Genomic DNA, 20,105 nt, shown 5'->3' on the forward strand with positions numbered 1-20,105 from the left:
GTTGTTTTCCAACTTATACTAGCATTATGAATTTGGAATGGTCTTCCGGCCATTCAGAAAGTTCTGCTTAACCAATAGGAGTGAAATTCTGGAGACAGACAAAGATGTAGCAGGGGTGTCTAACCCGCAGCCCATAGGCCGCATGCAGCCCAGGATGGCTGTGAATGTGGCCCAACACAAAATTGTACATTTACTTAAAATCTTTTTTTGCTCATCAGTTTTCATTACTGTTTGTGTATTTAATGTATGGCCCAAGACAACTCTTCTTCCAGTGTGGCTCAGAGACACCAAAAGGTTGGACACCCCGATTGTAGACACATCAAATTTAACACCTTGAGCCATATTGTAACAGGGTGCAGCCGGCGGGGGGGGGGGGGTGGGCGTCAAGTAGTGATTTGTAATGGGGTCCAGAACTCAAGGTGTCCAGGAAATATTAGAAAAATATATAGGATGTCCTCAACCCCACAAGCCTAAGCAGGGGGAAGGGACACATGGAACAGGACCCTTCAGAGCTGTTTTGTATAGCAACAGCTGTGCAGCTAACCTCTGGCATGGTCATTTAACGTATCTATAACCTTTAACTGGTTTCATGGATATGTTAAATAGCTGTGGCTATGCTTTGAGCCAGGGAGATGGGAGTGACTTCCACTCAAATCTAACTGGGAAGCAACTCCCCCTGATTACAGAACCTGCGTGAGAGCTTGAAGAAGACTGGCTCCATGTCATGGGGCCACACCTGCCCAGACTTACTGTGGCAGCCCAGTAAAGCTGGAAGAATATGGGAATGCTGGCAGGTGCAACTGATTGTAGGAAGAGTCGGAAATGGGGCTGCAGAGGAAGACTGGCGCTGGTATTAAAACCCAGGCAGCAGCCATACCAGGGAGAGAACCACACAGCTTTAGCAGAGTGGGGACCCTGTGGCGGTGACACAGCTGATGGTGCCGGGAGCCTGAATCACGGACTTCTACTTCTTTTCCTGAGATATGGTACCCCGGACTGGGCAGAGGGAGAAGGAAGGACTGTGTGCATCTGTGGGTATTCTAGAGGACTTTAGTATTTTAAGAAAGACATTAAGTCATTACTCTAAGTTTGTATAACTTTTAAATAAATAATTCCTTTCCTTTTCACCAGTCTCTGGCATTGAGAGACTTCTTTCCTCTGGCGGCAGGCAAGGCGAACCTAGTGCGGGGGAGCCCAGAGAGAAAGGGGGGACCTTTTGGTAATAGTATATTCACCCCCCCATCTGTTCTGTAACAATATGAGGTCACAAAAGAGACAGTGTATTCTCCCTGAGCAGAGTGGATTATAAGAAAATGCTAAGGCCATTATAGCATATGTTGAACTCTCAAACATTGTCATCTAAAAAGGCATTGATAATCAATTTTCTGGAAAACAAATATAGCTAATCTGCAGTAATACTAAATTCTGCTTTTTTGCTTATGCAGTAATGTTGAATTAAAAGCCTCTGGAATTAAAGTATTTTCCCCTAAGTCCTATTTCTTCTTCCCATTGGCAATGGATAAAGGGAAGGTATAAGTAAACTCAACTACACCGAAGTGAAATACGCAGAACAGATCCTGCAAGGATTAAGGGATGTCTTTGGCCCAACAGATACAGCTGCACCAGTGTTAAAGTGAACTCTTGTTTCACCTATGTGTGAAACTGATTCAACCCTTAAGTTAGTCATTTCATATGTAACCTGAATTCTTCCATATTGTAGCTTTAAGATAGATCAGCGTAACTCCGTCAACCCCCTCCCTGTGGCTTTGTTATTCTTTACCGTAATTAGCCTGAAAACCTGATATTGATGCTGGATGATGGAGGGTTAGATGCTTCAACTTTAGTTGGGAGGATCATTCAGAGACTTCAAAAGTACTAGTGATTTTCTTTTCCCTTTTAAATCTGTTTCTTAAGCTCAGTGATGTGCAGGCAGGGTTGTTGTTATTTTTTACATGCCTGTACATGTTTTATAAATATTATTTTGTACATAACATTAATAAAATGTTTTTGGATAATTAGGTTTTTAGACTTTTTGACCAATATTTTCTTGATTCAGTAGTTTTTAACTAAACTTCTATTTCTGAATGATTGGAGAGAATGGCAATACCCATTTCCAGTCAATAGTTAAGTGTTCAGATTGAGGATGTTTTTCTTTCATAGAAGTAAGCAGTGTGATGTCTTCTGTATCCAGGAGCCAGCCGAACATGTCAATTCTGGTGAGGCGTGGCAGCCGCAACATGCACTGACTCAGAGACTTGACCGTGGCGGCCTGCGCTCTGATACATTGAGTGAAATGCCTGGAAATTCCCAGCTCTTGCAAGTTTGGCAAGTTGTGCAGTGCTCGAAAGAAATTTCTGTATCCTTCCTCTGTAATCTTGTGATTCACTGAAAGATCTAAGTTCTCAAGTTTCTGGAAACCTCCGTTGAGTGCTACTTTGGCTATAAAAGCAAAATATTTATGAAATCAGAATCATCAGGACTTTTATTTCGATAATGGTAGGCCCGGTTATTTGAATCAGCCTCTTCTCCCATCACTACCACCACCACCACTGAAAGTAGAAAATGCCAATAAAATATTTTAAAAATATCTTCTAAAAAGTCCCAAAGAGCTGACTGGTTAATGAAGAACTGGCCAAAACCCCAGGGAAAAGCAGAAACCAGAGACATAAAGCTAAGCCCTAGAGCAGTGAAGCCTTTTTTGCTGTGAGAGTTTTGTCATTCTGTGCCTATCTGGACTTCTCTTCTGGTCTCCCAGGAAGCCAGGTGTACAAGCACAGCATGGCTGAGAAACAGGCTGAGTTTCAAGGGGCAGTAGAGATTGTGGCAACCACACCATCTCCCCTTTCACAGAGAAGATTTGACATCCCTCAGACCATGTCTTCTCACTGTCTACTGCTGTACACTACACCTATGGCCCAAAGGGGGTCCTCTTGTTGTTGAGGGTTTGGAAGGGTGGGGGGCCTGGCACACAGTAAGTTCTCAATTAATAAAGGTTGAATTCAGTTTGGAAGTGGATACCTAGCAAGGTTTTTGTTTTTGGCTTTAAATGTTAAATTTCTTTTTCCTCATTTGGGCAAAGGGTAGGTCTGGTTTCACTCTAGAATCCATGGCTGTAGCATGACTAACTTTAGAGACTGAGGTACTGAGAAAATGGAAATTATTGAGCTGTACATTTATGTACTTTTCTGTATGTGTATTAATATTCAATTTTTTTAAATACTATAAAAAGAAGTGCATAGAAGGTGTGTGGCCAGGAGTCTGAGCACTGGGTGTTAAGAACACAGACTTGAGGGCTTATAGAGTCTGAAACAGGAGGACATCTTTCATTTCCAAATCTGAGCAGAATGCCCAAATCAACAGAACGTGAGAGGGAACTATAAGATAGTGAAAATTAGGAAGTGGCTTGAGCACTTTGAGAGACACAAGAGGTTTCATCGACATCTTGCAGCAGAAAACTTGAATAATGTCACTGGCTTTCATGCAAGCTGAGACAAGCCTGAGGATAACTCACCAATTTCCATTATACTGTCATCATTTAAAGTATCGGTAAATGAGAGAACTCGGAGGCATCGAAGATGCTGACACTGTTGGATAATCAGTTTGGCCACTTGATAAATCCCATCTCCATTAGGAAGGATCAATTCTTCCAGGTTATTAAGAGACCCTAAAGTGTAGGCTATCAGAAGAGACAAAAAAAAAAAAAAAGCTCCTTTTTGTACTGTGTCCCCAAACAGGGATCTCTAGCTTCAAAATCATGCACAGTGCAGGAGGCCCCATGTAGCATAGAGACTGTTCCTCTTCCTCTCCAAGGACAAGAGAAAGGGGTCAGCCTACACCTTGATCTTCACTGCTACTTCCAGACAACCGTTTTTTAACCCTCCTCAATCAATCTTTCCTGCACTGGATTCCAGAATACCTATCATGTATCCATTTCCTCTTTTAGACTGTAGCTTCTACTGGCGTCCTGGATACTCTCCTAGCTCCTCAAGGCCTTCATCCCCCATTTCAATCCAACCTCCTGCTGTTATCTCAGTGATTTCTACCTCCACCTCACAGCACTAAAGCTTCACAATCCACCACTCTTTCTTTTGATTCCTCCTTAACATGGTATGTTATGGATCGCTTGATCCCTAAAAGTTCTCTACTTCTGAGGCCTCACACCTGCAGATGTTTTGAAGATTTCTACCATAAAACAATATTCCAGGCTTATCTTTTACTTTCTCTGTCCCAGTTCTTATATCAGCCATTTCTCCAAGCACTTGGGTTCCTTTTGGGAAAGCCAGTATTAAAAGTCAAGATCTGGGCGATTGGTTTGCTCATTGCTCTTAAGGTGCTTTCTGGTCTCTTAGTTGACTGAACTTAGAAATGCTGGGTTGACCAAAAAGTTCGTTTGGTTTTTCTTGTAAAATGGCTCTAGTTACACTTAGTTGTCTTTAACTTCATTCGAAACAATTTTTTTGGATTGTACTGAGACAGCTTTCATATCAGGGTGCATTTAAAAAAAACATCAAAATCGGGGAATTTTGGTGTAGCCATTTTAATATCGAAGATGGAAGAAAATACACAACATTTTCAACACATTATGCTTTATTATTTCAAGAAAGGTAAAAACGCAACTGAAATGCAAAAAAAGATTTGTGCAGTGTATGGAGAAGGTGCTGTAACTGATTGAACGTGTCAAAAGTGGTTTGCAAAGTTTCGTGCTGGAGATTTCTCATTGAACGATGCTCCATGGTCAGGCAGACCAGTTGAAGTTGATAGCGATCAAATTGAGACATTAATTGAGAACAGTTAACATTATACCACACAGGAGATAGCGGAGATACTCAAAATATCCACACCAATAAAGTTATTGGTGAAAATAAAAAATGTGTCTTTTATTTTATGGAAAAAAACTAAACAGACTTTTTGGCCAACCCAATATATGTGTGTTTGTATATATAGAGAGATATATAGATAACTGTGTATATCTGTGTGTATATTGATCTATTTATCAATGTGAATAGGTTAAAAATCATGAGTGCACACCAATATTTCTAATCCTAATTTAATACCTCAGAGTTCTTCCTAACCTACCCTTTCAATATTTATAAATTCATTCTCTAACCGGAGGAAACTTGGCTCTCATTATACTCAGTGTATTTGCTTAATCAACCTGTTGTATATACCAGGCACTTCCTTGACCCCTGGTCCTGCCCCTTCAGCCTTCCTGCTTCTTCCCTACCCACACGGCTGCCTCCAAAAGAAGAAAAGAGGAAGAGGCAATACAGGTGATCTTTAAGCGTGCTAAAGTTTAAGAGGCACTAACTGTTCAACACTCCGTATGTCCATTCACCTTATGTTTTCCTGTGTTAAAAATGAGACATAAGCCCAAAATGGAGTTGTTTGTGCTAAGCCCCATGTCACCAAACCAAAACTTAGACTTTCAGCTCTCTCAGAAAGAGAGATGGAATCTTAATCCAGTCAGTCAGAAATCAACTGATCAGCACTAGTTAGGGAATCTGCCTGAAAGACCCCTGCCGACCCCTAAGAGAAAGTGACCTTGCCATCACCAACTCACTTTTTTGCCTCATACGACTTCCTGGTTCCTGTTTCCTTCTGCCTATGAACGTCATTCTGTATAGCTCCCCTGTGCTTCTTTCTGTCTCCTAAACTCGATGCTGCCCAGTTCAAATCCATTTTTGCTCAAATAAACTCTTAAAAATTTTAATATGCCTCAGTTTATCTTTTATCTCCCATGGACATACATTACTTTTCTAATCATAAAAATATGCAAAAGTATTTAAGTTCTTTCTATAGCTAATCATTTTGTTAAATCCGGGCTTTTACATACTTAGTTTTCATAACCTTAAAAGACAGTTTTACCCATATCCCAGAAACTGTTAAAACAACACAGACTTAACCTGTTTGGAATGGGTGGGTACCTGCCAATGAAACTGCATAGTGCTAAAAGGAGCAACTATGTATTTGAAGAAATAAAGCACTCTGAGAACATTCAAGGCATTTAAGGGCAAGAGTTGAACAGCACTGTCCCCTTCCTCCTAATTACCTGGGGTAGTTAATACATACCATGATTTGTTGTAGGTAATGCAAACTAGGTGAAGGATTGGGGGGGGGGGACAAAGAATAAGTAAAAGGCACAGTTTTATAAAAACATACCAAATTTTTCAGATGTTTCCTTATCAGGAAAATATTGGTTTCTGAGATTTAATATCTTCAGAGAAACAAAATTTGGCAAAATGGCAACTATAAAAGGGAAAATAAAAATCTGTTATGTTAGCTACAACTCTTATACCAAAAAGTAATGCAATAATTTAGATAGAATTAATTAGTATGACTAAGTAGATAAATCTTTGCTCAGGAAATATTTTGATAACTAGGAATTTAAACTTCTAGAATCAAGTACAACTTATTTGATAACTCATTTAGGATTACATGTCTATTATAATAGTTCTTTAACATCAATTGCATGTTTAAAATTTGGCTATTTTTAGAAAGTGCTTAATATGACTGCCCACAGAAGCATCTTAAACCAAAATTTCATGATTGTACCTCTTACCAAATGGGATGGTGTTAAAAAATGCTCCGGAAAACTTAATTTCTTTGAGTTTCTTACAGGAAGCAAGCACAATCATGAGACACTCAAAATCCGGAAAGCTGTTACATTGCAGATGGAAAACTTGAAGGTTTGGAGAATTCTGAATTAATTTAACTGTAAAAGATCAAAGATTTAAGAAATTAGGGAAAATTACACATTTCTACCAGGACTGGCCACATAATTTGTTATTTTGATTCAACAATTTTGAATTAAAACATAGCACCACAATGTAATGATTCAAGAATCAGGCTTAGGTTCAGGTTCTGCAACTAACTATCGAACTATGTGAATTTGGACATGTAGTGACTCACCCTCTCTGGGGATCAGTGTACTGATAAAATTAGAGCATTGACCCAGTAAATTCACCTTCAGCTTTAACATCCTAATGTTTCTAAGTTTGTACATGACATTTACAAAATAGGAGTAGTATACAAAGAAATAAAAGCAATGACAACTCTGAAACAAAACTAAATTTGATGCAAAAATTGCTAACAAGTCAGAATTCTTTAGCTTCAGCTCAGTGAATTCTTTTACATGCAACTCTGCATGTCAGTTCCATAGAAATTTACATTTCCAGGGTCCTTAGTTTTCAGTCTTTACTAAATTAAGGAATCGATGGTGCCTAAGTCATTTTGCTAAATGACGTATTTAAGAAAGGTGGCTACACAAGCTGTCCATTAACCATGAGGATAGGATGATAAGAATAACAGGGAAATGCTTCCTTCCTATTGCTACCAACCATCACATTTCCTTCCACCTAATCTGGCAGCTCTGTAACTTAAAAACAAAATAAAAGAACTCTACAAATTATTTTGGAGAGGCAGTATACCAGTGTTTAAAGCTCAGACTTTGTAATAGTGAGAATTCCTGTGTTTAAATCACAGATCTACCATTTCCTTACCTGGGTAACCTTGAGCAAATTACTTAATCTCTTTACATCTCAATTTCCCAGATGTAAAATGAGCATAAAAATAGTACCTTACCTCAAGGAACAAGTATGAAGGTTAAGTGAGTTGATATCTGTAAAAGTACTTTTGACAATTCCCCAGCATATAGTAATAGGACAAAAGCCCCCTTTATAGGCCTTCTTTGCCAGAGCTAGCTTGACTGATTCTTGTTTAAGAGCCCCTATCCTCAAGACTGGAAAATTCCTGAAAGCGCCCTGAAGGTGCAGAGAACTTACAAAATAGGACATGCCAGACTGCAGCAACCGGACCCTGCATGCACCCAAAGTAACATGAAGCAAGCTGCAGCCTCTACGAGACCAACTGAAACATCCTGCTCTACAACCACCTTTTTTTTTTTTAATATTTTTATTGATTATGCCATTACAGTTGTCCCATTTCCCCCTCTTCACTCTACTCCATCCTGCCCACCCCACCCTCCCACATTCCCCCCTATAGTTCATGTCTATGGGTCATACTTATAAGTTCTTTGGCTTCTACATTTCCTATACTACTCTTACCCTCCCCCTATCTATTTTCTACCTACCACAACCACCCTGATTACCACATAAAAGCTCAATGCACCCACCCCTCAGTGCTGGTATATCTCTCCACCCCAAGCCCCTCTCCTCTTTTGGAAAGTGAATAAAAACTTTCTTCTCTGCACTTTCTTCTCTTTGTGAATTCTTTCACAGATGGCGTCACTGACCACACTAACATGACATAAGGGCTCAATAATTACAAATAGCTCTCTGCTTTCTTAATGAGAAAGTGCTATTCCCACAATTTACCATAGAGAGAGGCTATAGCCACAGATCCACAGAAGCTTTAACTTTTAAATGAATCATTGGCCAAGTAGCTCTACCAAGTGATGTAAAAACAAGTAAATCAAAGTGGCATTCTTACCTAGTTTGGAAGGGCTATCCTCAGCTGAAATATGGATCAATAATTTCTCCATATGGTGGAGATTTAGGAATTCTTCAGGAATGACTGCAAAAGCATTTTTTTTATTTACACTCACAGACAATTCTTTCAGGCACAGGAACTTGTCCAAATGAGGAAAGAGTTGATCTAGAAAGCAGCACACAGTTTTCCATTATTAACCTAAAGAGTTCCAAATGGAAAATTTGAAACTAACATTTTGACTCATCGAGCTATTTTCACATGAAAACTTTCCACATACCATAAAACATTACTGTCTAAAAAGTATATATATGAAGATACTGTTTTATGCAGCATTATTATCTACTATTGTATGAGAAGCCTTGTGCTACTGTCTAGAGTCACAAAAATAAGACCTTGTTTCACCAAATATTGCTGGGACAACTGGATTTCTACATGCAAAAGAATGAAGTTGGACCCACTACCTATAGCACCATATACAAAATTAATTCAAAATGGCTCAACAACCTAAATATAATAATTAAACCATACAACTCTTTGGAAAAAACATAGGGGTAAAATCTTCATGACCTTGGATTTGTCAATGGATTCTTAGATCAAAAGCACTAGCAAAAAAACAAAAACAGATAAATTGAACTTCATCAAAATTTAAAAATTAGTACATTGAAGGACATCATGGAGACATTGAAAAGACAATCTACAGCCCTGACTGGTGTGGCTCAGTGGGTTAAGTGTCATTCCTGCAAACTGAAAGGTCACTAGTTCAATTCCCAGTCAGGGCACGTGCTTGGGTTGTGGTCCAGGTCCCCGGCTGGGGGTATGCAAGAGGCAACCAGTTGATGTTTCTCTCACACACTGATATTTCTCTCCCTTTCTTTCTCCCTACTTTCCCCCCTCTCTAAAAAGTAAATAAATAAAATATTTTTTAAAAAAAGACAATCTATAGAATAGAAGAAAATATTTTCAAACCATATGTCCAATAAGGATTTAATATCCAGAATACACAAAAGAACTACAACTCAGAACACAAAGACAACACAATTTAAAATTGGGCAAAGGACTTAACAGACATGTCTCCAAAAAATGGCACAAACAGCCAATAAATAAGCACATGAAAATATGCTCAAATAATTAGTCACTCAGGAAATGCAAATCAAAGCTATAACGAAATATCACCTCACACCTAATAGGGTACCTTTATGATTAAAAACAAACAAACAAAAACAAGCATTGATGAGGATGTGGAGAGAAACTGGAGCCCCTGTACATTGCCTGTGGAATGTAAAATGGTGCAGCCACTGCAGAAAACTGTTCAGAGGTTCCTCAACAAATAAATAAAATTACTATTATTAATGTGATGCAGTAATTCCACTTCTCAGCACATATCTAAAAGAATTAAAAGTACACACATATATGCCTACATACAATGGAATATTACTCAGCTAGAAAAGGAATGAAGTTCTAATTCACGCTACAACCTGGATGAACCTTGAACATACGCTACGTGAAATAAGCCAGACACAAAAGGACAAGATGTTGTCTGATTCCATTTGTATGAAATACCTAGACTGGACAAATTCATAGAGACATAAAGTGGAATAGACATTATTAGCGGCCGAGGAGAGGAAGGAGTTATTATTTAATAATGACAGAGCTTCTGTTTGGGATGATGAAAAGGTTTTGGAAATGGATAGTGGTGATGGTCACACAACACTGGAAATGCATTTGATGTCACTGAATTGTTCAGTTAAATGGTTAGAATTGTACATGTTGCTAAAATAAAAGAAATATTGAAAATAGAAAGCAAACATTTTTATAAATTTGATGATAAATAACCCACAGATCCAAAAATGTTCAGTTACCCTCAAGCAAGACAAATACAAAGGAAAGCACACCAAGGTTTATAACAAACTGTTGAAAAACCAAAGCCATACTAGCAACAACTAGAAAAAGAAAAAAAAATTAAATATTATTTACACAAGTATCAAAAAACACAAGTGCCTAGGAATAAATTTAATGAAAGAAATATAAAGCCCACACTGAAAGCTTTCAAACATTACTTAAAGAAGTGAAAGGAGACACAAATAAATGGGAAATATTATTTACCATTTATTTATTTCCCATAATGTATAAGCCCTTCTTCCCATTAAGCAGGTAGGGGGGTAATCTTCAAGAATCATCTTTACATATGGATTATTATTTACTAATAAAAAGTAATGTGTGTCTGTTTATTAAGTTACTATTTTTATTATTACTTTAGGTTTATTGATATTAGAGAGAGAGGAAGGGAGAGAAAGAGAGGGAGAAACATCGCTGTGAGAGAGAAACATCAATTAGTTGCCTCCCATACATGCCCTGATTGGGGATCAAACCTGCACCCTAGGTATGTGCCCTGACTGGGAACTGAACCCCCAACTTTTGGTGTATGGAATGACACTCCAACCAACTGAGCCACACACAGCCGGGGCAATATTTTATTATTTTTTATCTGAGGTGTTTGAAATTAGTTAATTTCTATTAATTTTTATCTGAGTTGTTTGAAAATCATTCTGTTTAGAGGCCTTTCACTAATTCATATTACTGACAAAAATAAATTAGTGAAAGCTCATTTTGTAATAGGTATTCTATCAGCAATCATTTATGGTCTCATGCTTTCATAAGTTTCATCCACCTAAAACTAAGAGTGAGCAAATAAAATTACCATCCGAATAGCCAACTAAAATATATTCAGGTATACCTTGTATCTGGGTTGTTCCCGAGACTTCAAGAGATTCCAGGGAAGGCAGGTTGAGAAGCAATTCCTGTTCTACTTCATTCAGCTCAGATTTGCTTATGGAGCACTTGGTGAAAGAAGCCTTATACTGCTCAAGAGCTGGGCGAAGGCTTTCAACAAAGCCCCTGCTGTCCTCTAAATGAAGCTCAATGTGCTGTGAAGCTGAGAAAACTGCCATCAGAACCCTAAGCGTCTCTTGGTCCACGCCATCCATACCAGTCACGTGGACTTCCAGAAGGGGAATCTTGAACTGCTTTGGAGAAAGTTGCCAATAGCCAGTGCTGATGTCTGGTGGTGCACTGACTTTCATATTCAGAAATCTTACAATGTTTTCCTCTTTTTCAGCTAAATTCCGCTCCCATTCAATCATCGATTCAAAGGCAGAAGCACAGTCCTGATGTATAGTTGGTGCCTGTGATTTGTCCCAATACTTTTCCAGGACTGAACTATCTGGAATGTGTGTCCTGATTTTTACTTTTCCTCTTACGTAGACTTGGATGCTCCTCAACAATAACAGGCTTTCAGGATAGTCAAAAAAATACTGTAAGTTAAGCACATTCAAATTCAGGGTCTTCCCTTGAAGGAACTGCAAAATAAACGGAGAGCACACAGCAACAGTGTTGCTTTGATAAGCAATTTGTATGGCAAGAGACAGTAAACGTTCTGAAACCAGTGACAAGGAATGTTGTGGAGAATATTGCCCCACTATCTTAATTAATGTCATCGTCTTCAAAACGTCCGAATGGTGCTTCAGATTGTCATCTTTTTCAGATATATTCTCCAATGACTCCTTATTATCCAGCAGATGAAGTAAATGAGATACAATTTTTGCCCCTGCCTTTGTTGAAGGGTAGTAGAAGCAGGAGATATACTTCAAAAACCTGATACAATGACTTTTAATCACCATGGATAAGTTGATTTGTTTCAAATAATAAAGTCCCAAATCTTGATCTTCTTGCCTATCTGAATCCAGGAGTACAATCAGCCTCTGCCCAGCAAGAAATTCTTGGAATGCAGGATCTAAAAACTGATAGACTGGTCTCAGTCGCTGGGCTGTGAATTTACTCATCAGGCACATGGTGAGATCTCCGTCTTCGTCAACCCCTGCTTCTCTAAGGTCATCATCACTAAACTCAAAGCAAGATGAAAAAAACCCTTTCAAGGCTAGGTCACCACAGGAGGACACAGTTACTTTCAGAAGGTCAGCTGAAGTTTTGTACTTTGAGAAAAGGCATTCCATATAGGACTTGAAAACAGCAAAATCGTTCAAAGAGTGGTCAAAAGGATACTGGAACCAATTAGCACAGACTGCTGCTACAAAAAGAGGAGTTTTCTGAATTCCCTGCAAATTTGCATTTACTCGAAAGTGAATCATAAACTTTCGCAGACGGGCTATATCATGAGAAAAGAAACTCCGTAACACGTAGATAGCATTATAGAAGGGAAATGCTTTGATCTCCAGAGTCGTATCTAGGTACTGGCGGATGCCCCTGGCCCTGTTTGTGCGGACAGCGATCAATAAACAGGTCCTTGATGAGTGGTTTTTTTGAATCAATTTTTTTATGACTTGAGGGACTGAGCATATTTCTTTATAGTCATCCAAAAGGAATAACACCTGGTTCTTTAACTGCTGGATGATGTTCCTCAGGCACATTTCAGTAACAGATCCTTCTGTCTCTGGGAGTTGGTCACAAATGATGCTGGCCAGCCCGTGTTCCAGTCTGGTGGAGCTAAGGGAGAGATAGAAGACCAGCTGGAACCTGTTTAACAAAGGACAGCATCCTGATGCCCACAGAAGAGCTATTTTCTTCAGGAGGACTGTCTTTCCACTACCAGCCTCACCCTCCACACACATGACAGAGTTCAAGTTGGTAAAGATGTCAGACAACAGCACAGGGTGTTGCACAGGACTGCTGATGTGTTTTGAAACAAGGGACAGGTCACAGCTCAGCAAACGGTCTGTGGCTAGACAGGAAGGGAGCTCAAGCAAATACATCCGGCGGAAACTGGCATTGATGTAGGCCTCTCTCAGTCGCTGGTTCAGACTCTTCGCCTCCCGAAACCACTGGGCTTCACTCAGGGCCATGTCTGTGGAGAGAAGAAAGGAGGCACAATTACAGACCCTCTCTCTTCTAAAAGTCCCCTAATATAAATGTATGCACACATATACAAGGGGGGACCCCAAAACCAGAATTTATTTATTAAAAACTGTGTACTTGTTTTTACGTGTTTAAACTTCAGTCACCTTCCAAGTACTCTCCATTTGATGCAATATGCCTACTGAGACATTTTTTCCACTGCTCAAAACCAGTTTTTGAACTCATCAATTTTGATGCCTTTTAGTGCTTCTGCCATTTTTTATTTCACCTCTTCCACATTGGCAAAATGTTTCCCTTTGAGGACTTCTTCATCCAGGGAAACAAAGAGTCATTTGGGGCAAAATTGGATGAGTGGGGAGGATAGGGCCCAGGGGTTAATAGGACAAAAGCCTCTTTCTCAGGCCCTCTTTCCCAGATCTGGCTGGACCCCATAAAGATGACTGACCCCAATTGTTTTATGAACCTTTATCCTCAGGACTAGAAAATTACTGAAAGCACCCTGAAGGCGCAGAGGCTCCGGGAACTTACGGAACAGGACACACCAGACCACAACAACCAGACCGGACCCTGCACCCAAAGATGGCATGGAAACAAATTATCTTTCCATGTTATCCTGCTACCGCCCAACCAAAATATCCCACTCTACAACCACCTCCTTACCCGAAAAAAGCCCAAAGCCCTAACCCCTCCAGTGCATTTCTCCCTAGCACCTAACCCTTTCCCTCCCATGGGAAAATAAAAATAAAAACTTTTACTCTCTAAACTTTCTTCTCTTTGTGAATTCTTCCACAGCCCATGTCACGGACCACCCTAATAGTGTTTTGGATCAAAAACTGCTGAACACTCAGCATGGTGTGGGCAGGTGCACTCGTAAATCACCCATCATGAAATGGGCAAATGGGTTGAAAGAATCTTCAAAAAAAATCACTGAGGCCAAATGCAGCCTCTCATAACAACGCCAGCTGGTACACTAATACAGATGGGTTCCCAGAACACTCACCTAGTGGGGGAAGCCTGTACTACAAGGGACCTGCCCTCCAAAAGGTAATTCTGGGGATTTATGGGGTCCCCCTTCATACGTAATCCCATGAACTACTTAAAAATCCTTACCTGCTGCTATAGAACTCACTGCTGCTGAATCTTCAAAATTGCTTTCACTTGTGGTTTCCTTTGAAAATAAAATCCTCTATTAGGTCAAAGCTTGTATAAGAGACCCTAGCCAGGTGGGGCAGTTGGTTGGAGCATTGTCCCCAGTACACCAAGGCTGAGGTTTCGATTCCTAGTCAGGGCACATACAAGAATTAATCAGTGAATGCATCAATAAGTGGCACAACAAATTGACATTTCTCTCTCTCTCCTTTCCTCTCCCTCACTCCAATCATTCAATAAATATATTTTTAAAAATTTGCATAAGAGGGTGAGGCATCATGGTATAATTGGGAAGCAAACATCATCTAAACACAGTCCAGTCTCATATACATATTTATGCCAATCGAAGGGAAGAGTGCACAGAGTAACACATGATCTGCCAACAGCTGTGAGTGTGTGCTCCTGGGTGGTGGACATGGGTGAGTCAAACAGTGATCACGGTCCAGGTAGTCAGAATCATTGCGTCTAGAGTAAGACGAGCCTCCAAAAAGCCTTACATACAGCTGTTGACCCTCGTTATTAACATGTTTAATATTATATATCTGGGATGTAGGAAGATTATGTTTCTTCCTTAAAAAATAAGTATTTATATATCCCCAATTTTTTTCTTCAATTTTATGTTTCAGCTCACTAATATAAACTTGAATGAAATGAATAGCCCGTTACTTTTTTCCCTGTGGGATGACAAACAAAATATACCTAATGTACCACCTCAAATGAGGGGTGTGTATGCATGTGAAATGGGCAGTGGCTTATATCCCAGAGAACTAGGAGGGAGTTCTTGGGTTAAAGGGGTCAACCTATTTCCTGGGCTTATGATTTGGTTGGTCATTTGCTTTTGTAAAAGAAACATCTTTCCAGCCCTGAGAATGGCTAAGTAGCAAGTTAGACCTTACAATCCTCCAAATGAATATTGCCAGTGGAATCCAGGCAGCTGGGATGCTCATCACCTCTAAGTCTAAAGGAGTCTGGGCCCCATCATAGAAGGGATTGAGTCTACATTTAATGAAGCTACGCTTTACATCTTACTTGTTTACTGTAGTATTCCCATCCACACCTAGCACAAAATAGGTGCTCCATAGATGTTTGTAGAATTTATTCATTTACTTATTTAGGAAAGCAATTTCTGTTCAAAACCAGTTTTCAACCATGGACTGCACAAACAAACAAGATGGTATTGTTCATTACCGTTAATTCAGCCAGTTCATCATGTCTACGAAGGTTTGGGATCACTTCTGCAGAAGCTTTCAAATGTTGGAGAAACTGACAACTAAGTACAAAAGTTAGAACTTATAACATTAGTTGTAGGCAAGTAAGTGTTTACATTAGGTTTTTAAAAATACGGTTAGAGTTTAATGAAAAATATTAAATATAAAATTAACATTTCCGGCAATTTGTTCTGTCAGGGTCCTTATCAAGCAAGACATTTAGATTGTAGCTCTCAGCAATAGAATGTCAGTGGTTTATAAAGTAATGGTGGGAATAACCAGTGAATTTAGGGGCATGAAGTACATATTTACCACTTAGACATGAAACCAGCTAAAATGAACCTAAAGAATTTCCCTGGTTTGTGTGGCTCAGTGGATTGAGCACCAGCCTGAGAACCAAAGGGTCACTAGTTCGATTCCCCACTAGAGAACATGCCTGGGCTGCAGGCCAGGTTCCCGGTGGGGGGCGTGCAACCACATACTGATGTTTCCCTCTGTCTCTTCCTCCCTCCCTTCCCCTCTATCTAAAAATAAATAAATAAATAAAATATTTTTAAAAAATAGAATAAAAATAGAGAAGAAAACTTCGTGTACAGATTCAGGAACAACAAAAACAAAAACACAGTAGAAAAACTGGTGAATCCAAATAAAGTCTGGAGTTAACAATAATATACCAATGTTGGTTTCTTAATTCTAACATATGTACCATGATAATGTAAAAGATGTTAGTATTAGGGGAAACTGAGTGTGGGAATGTAGGAACTCTGTATTATCTTTGTAAACCTTTTCTCTAAATCTAAAATCATCCCCAAATCCCTGGCTTGGTAGCTCAGTTGGTTAGAGCATTGTCCCAACAAGCAAATGTTATGGGTTCGATCTCCAGTCAGGGCACATACAAGAAGCACCCAGTGAATGCATAAATAAGTGGAACCACCAATCAATCTCTCTCTGTCTCTCTTACCATTAAGCTAAAATCTTGTGAAAGTATTCCCAAATGAAAAGCTTATTTTTAAAAACCTCCATCAATATGAAGATTAAACATACTCTCTAAAATCAATTTGCTAGACTCTGGCCAAGTGGCACAGTTGACTAGAGCATCATCCCATACACCAGAAGGTTGTGGGTTCCATTCCTAGTCAGGGCACACCAAGGTTGCAGGTTCAATCCCCAGTCCAAATGCAAACAGGAGGCAAGCATTCAATGTTTCTCGCATCTCTCCCTCTCTCTCCCTCTTTCTCCCTCTCACATCAATAACATATCCTTGGGTGAGGATTAAAAACTATTTGCCAGGCATCATGAAACTGGGACATAAATACTCTCTAAACTCAGGTTAGGGAGTCTGCCTGAACAATGAAGGGAGAAAATTCTAAAAAGCTCTGCCCCAAATGATTAACTTGGATGGGGGAAAATTATAAGTGTGAGTAGGTAAATGACAAAACTAGAAACAACCAACTGCCTTGGGCTCATTTTCATGCTGCAAAATCTCAGGAAACCAGGAGAAAAAGCAACAGGACACTCGTTTTTTTATTTTCCTAGATGGCTTGGGGATGAGTCTAGGAACAGAAGGGTAGCTGCCAGTAAACAGAAAGTAGGACTTTAATGTTTCTGTCCGAGATCGCTATGCAGATGGACCCATCAAGAAAAAGGACTCTGAAGGAAGGGAAAATATAGGCTTTTACATACAAACAAAGCCAATAGAGTTAGTTGCCAGCAGACCTGCACCTCAAGAAATGTTAAAGGACGTTCTTCAGTTAAAAGGAAAATTATAAGAGAAGGAACTCCACTTGGTTCTACCCAAAGGAATGAAGAGTACCAGGGATGGTAACTAAGTGGGTAAATATGAAAGACATTTTTTCTCTTTTAAAAATGTATTTAAAAGGTAATTGTTTAAGGCAAAGATATAAAGTCCAGCCAAGATGGAGGCATAGGTACAAACCCTTCACTTCCTCACACAACTAAAAGGAGGATAACAACCAATCTAAAGTCAATAAACAACCTGAAGTGCCAGAAAATCAAACTGCGTGGAGCTCTGACAACCAAAGCATTAAAGAAACAGTCAACTAGAACAACTATACCATTAAGAATCTGCAGTGAGGCAGCGGACTGCATGGGTGGGGCTAACTGAAGGGGAAACTGGGACTGAGAGCTGGCTGTGGACTACCGCTGCATTGCCACGGTGGGAGAAACTCCCAGTCTCACATGAGAGAGTTCTTGGAAAGTGCACTAGAGACCAGCAGGGGTGCTGCACTGTTCCCTCTCTGACCCCTCCCCCACAGGCAGTGACCAAGCGCTGCAAGGAGGGTTGCCCTTCCCTGGTGAATACCTAAGGCCCCACACACTTACAACTTAAAAGGTGCACCAAGAAAAAGAAATATGGTCCATGACAAAACAGAGCAAAACTTCAGAAAGAGAGCTAAGTGATGAAGAAGATAGCCAACCTATCTGATGGAGAATTTAAAGCCCTGGTAATCAAAATGCTCATGGAACTGATTGAGCTTGGTCAAAAAATGAAAAAACAAATGAAAGATACCCAAAAGGAAATAAAGCAAAATATTCAGGGAACCAACAGTAACAGGAAGGAAACCAGGGCTCAAAGCAATGATTTGGAACAAAAGGGAAAAATAAACACCCAACCAGAAGAGAATGAAGAAACAAGAATTCCAAAAAGTAAAGAGACACTTACGAACCTCTGAGACAACCTGAAACATTATCCAATATCCAAATTTTAGGGGTGCCAGAAGGAGAAGAACAACAGCAAGAAATTGAAAACTTATTTGAACAAATAACAAAGGAAAACTTCTCCAATCTGGCGAAGGAAATAGACTTCCAGGAAGTCCAGGAAGCTCAGAGAGTCCCAAAGAAGTTGGACCCATAGAGGAACACACCAAGGCATATCATAATTAAGTTACCCAAGATTAAAGATAAAGAGAGAATCTTAAAATCAGCAAAAGAAAAGGAGACAGTTACTTACAAAGGAGTTCCCATAAGACTGTCAGCTGATTTCTCAAAAGAAACCTTGCAGGCAAGAAGGGGCTGGAAAGAAGTATTTGAAGTCATGAAAGGCAAAGACCTAGATCCAAGATTACTCTATCCAGCAAATCTTTCATTTAGAATGGAAGGGCAGATAAAGTGCTTCCAGATAAGGTCAAGTTAAAGGAGTTCATCATCACCAAGCCCTTATTATATGAAATGTTAAAGGGGCTTATCTAAGAAAAAGAAGATCAAAACTATGAACAGTAAAATGACAACAAACTCACAACTATTAACAAATGAACCTAAAAGAAAAGACAAACAACGAAAACAAAAACTAAGCAAACAACTAGAACAGGAACAGAATCAGAGAAATGGACATCACATGGAGGGATTTCAGTGGGGTGGGGGAAAGGAAGAATAGAGGGGAAAAGGTACAGGGAAGAAGCAGCATAATTGGTAGGCATAAAATAGATGGGGAGAGGTCAAAAATGGTATAGGAAACAGAATTCAAAGAACTTATATGTACAACTCATGGACATGAACTAAAGGGGTGGATGCTGGAGAGTTGAGGGGTGCAGGGCAGAGGGGGAAAAAGGGAAAAAAATTTGGAAAAACTGTAATAGCATAATCAATAAAATATACTTAAAAATAAAGCAAAGATGTAATACTACATTGTGAGATTTATATTATGTATGGAAGTAAAATATAATAATAGCATGAAGGACAGGAGGGGAGAAATGGAAGTATACTGTTACATAATTCATACATTATGTGAAGTGTTATAATATTTAAAGATGACTAATATTTTAAACATGAACATTGTAAATTCTAAAGCTGGCACTAAAAAGACAAAGATGTACATCTAATAAACCAACATAGAGATAAAACAGAACACTAAAAAATACTCAAATTCAAAGAAGTCAGGAAAAGAAGAAAAATAAAGAAGAGATGGGATAAATAGAAAGCAAATAGCAAAATAGTAGGTTTGAATACAACCATATCAATAACTACATTAAGTGTACATGTTCTATACACTCCTGTTGGAAAGCAAATATTGTCAGAGTTAAAAACAAGACCCAACTATGTTGCCTACAAGAAATTCACTTGAAATACAAAGTCATAGATAGATTAAAAGTAAAATAATGTCAAAAAAGATATCATGGTGCCCTGGCTGGGTTGCTTAGTTGGTTGGAGCATCATCCAATACACCAAAAGGTTGCAGTTTCGATTCCCAGTCAGGGCACATATCTAGGTTGCTGGTTCAATCTCCAACTGAGGCTCATTCGGGAGGCAACCGATCAAGGTTTCCCTCTTACATCAATGTTTCTCTCTCTCTCCCTCTCTCCCCCTGTCACTTCCTCTCTCTAAAATCAATAAACATATCCTTGTGTGAGGATTAAATTTTTTTTAAAGAGATATAAAACCTGAAAAAGCTAGAGTGGCTATATTAACATCATA

General features: G+C 39.3%; 1 protein-coding gene across 8 annotated transcripts in view; it reads right to left on the reverse strand.

Annotated features, from left to right (window-relative positions):
• Positions 1 to 367: 367 nt before the first annotated feature.
• The window catches only part of NAIP (NLR family apoptosis inhibitory protein), a 43,145-nt gene continuing 23,407 nt past the window's right edge, over positions 368 to 20,105 (reverse strand). For all 8 annotated transcript variants that reach the window (XM_053912900.2, XM_053912894.2, XM_053912904.2 and 5 more), the window contains 8 exons: positions 15,655 to 15,736; positions 14,428 to 14,485; positions 11,183 to 13,306; positions 8,449 to 8,613; positions 6,560 to 6,712; positions 6,160 to 6,246; positions 3,512 to 3,676; positions 368 to 2,439 (listed from right to left, as the gene is read on the reverse strand). In XM_053912900.2, coding sequence (XP_053768875.1) covers positions 2,075 to 2,439; positions 3,512 to 3,676; positions 6,160 to 6,246; positions 6,560 to 6,712; positions 8,449 to 8,613; positions 11,183 to 13,306; positions 14,428 to 14,485; positions 15,655 to 15,736 — 3,199 coding nt within the window. In that variant the 3' untranslated portion in view covers positions 368 to 2,074. The remainder of the gene's footprint in view (positions 2,440 to 3,511; positions 3,677 to 6,159; positions 6,247 to 6,559; positions 6,713 to 8,448; positions 8,614 to 11,182; positions 13,307 to 14,427; positions 14,486 to 15,654; positions 15,737 to 20,105) is intronic.

Source organism: Desmodus rotundus, chromosome 1 (genome assembly GCF_022682495.2).
Source record: "Desmodus rotundus isolate HL8 chromosome 1, HLdesRot8A.1, whole genome shotgun sequence".
Taxonomy (NCBI): Eukaryota; Metazoa; Chordata; class Mammalia; order Chiroptera; family Phyllostomidae; genus Desmodus; species Desmodus rotundus.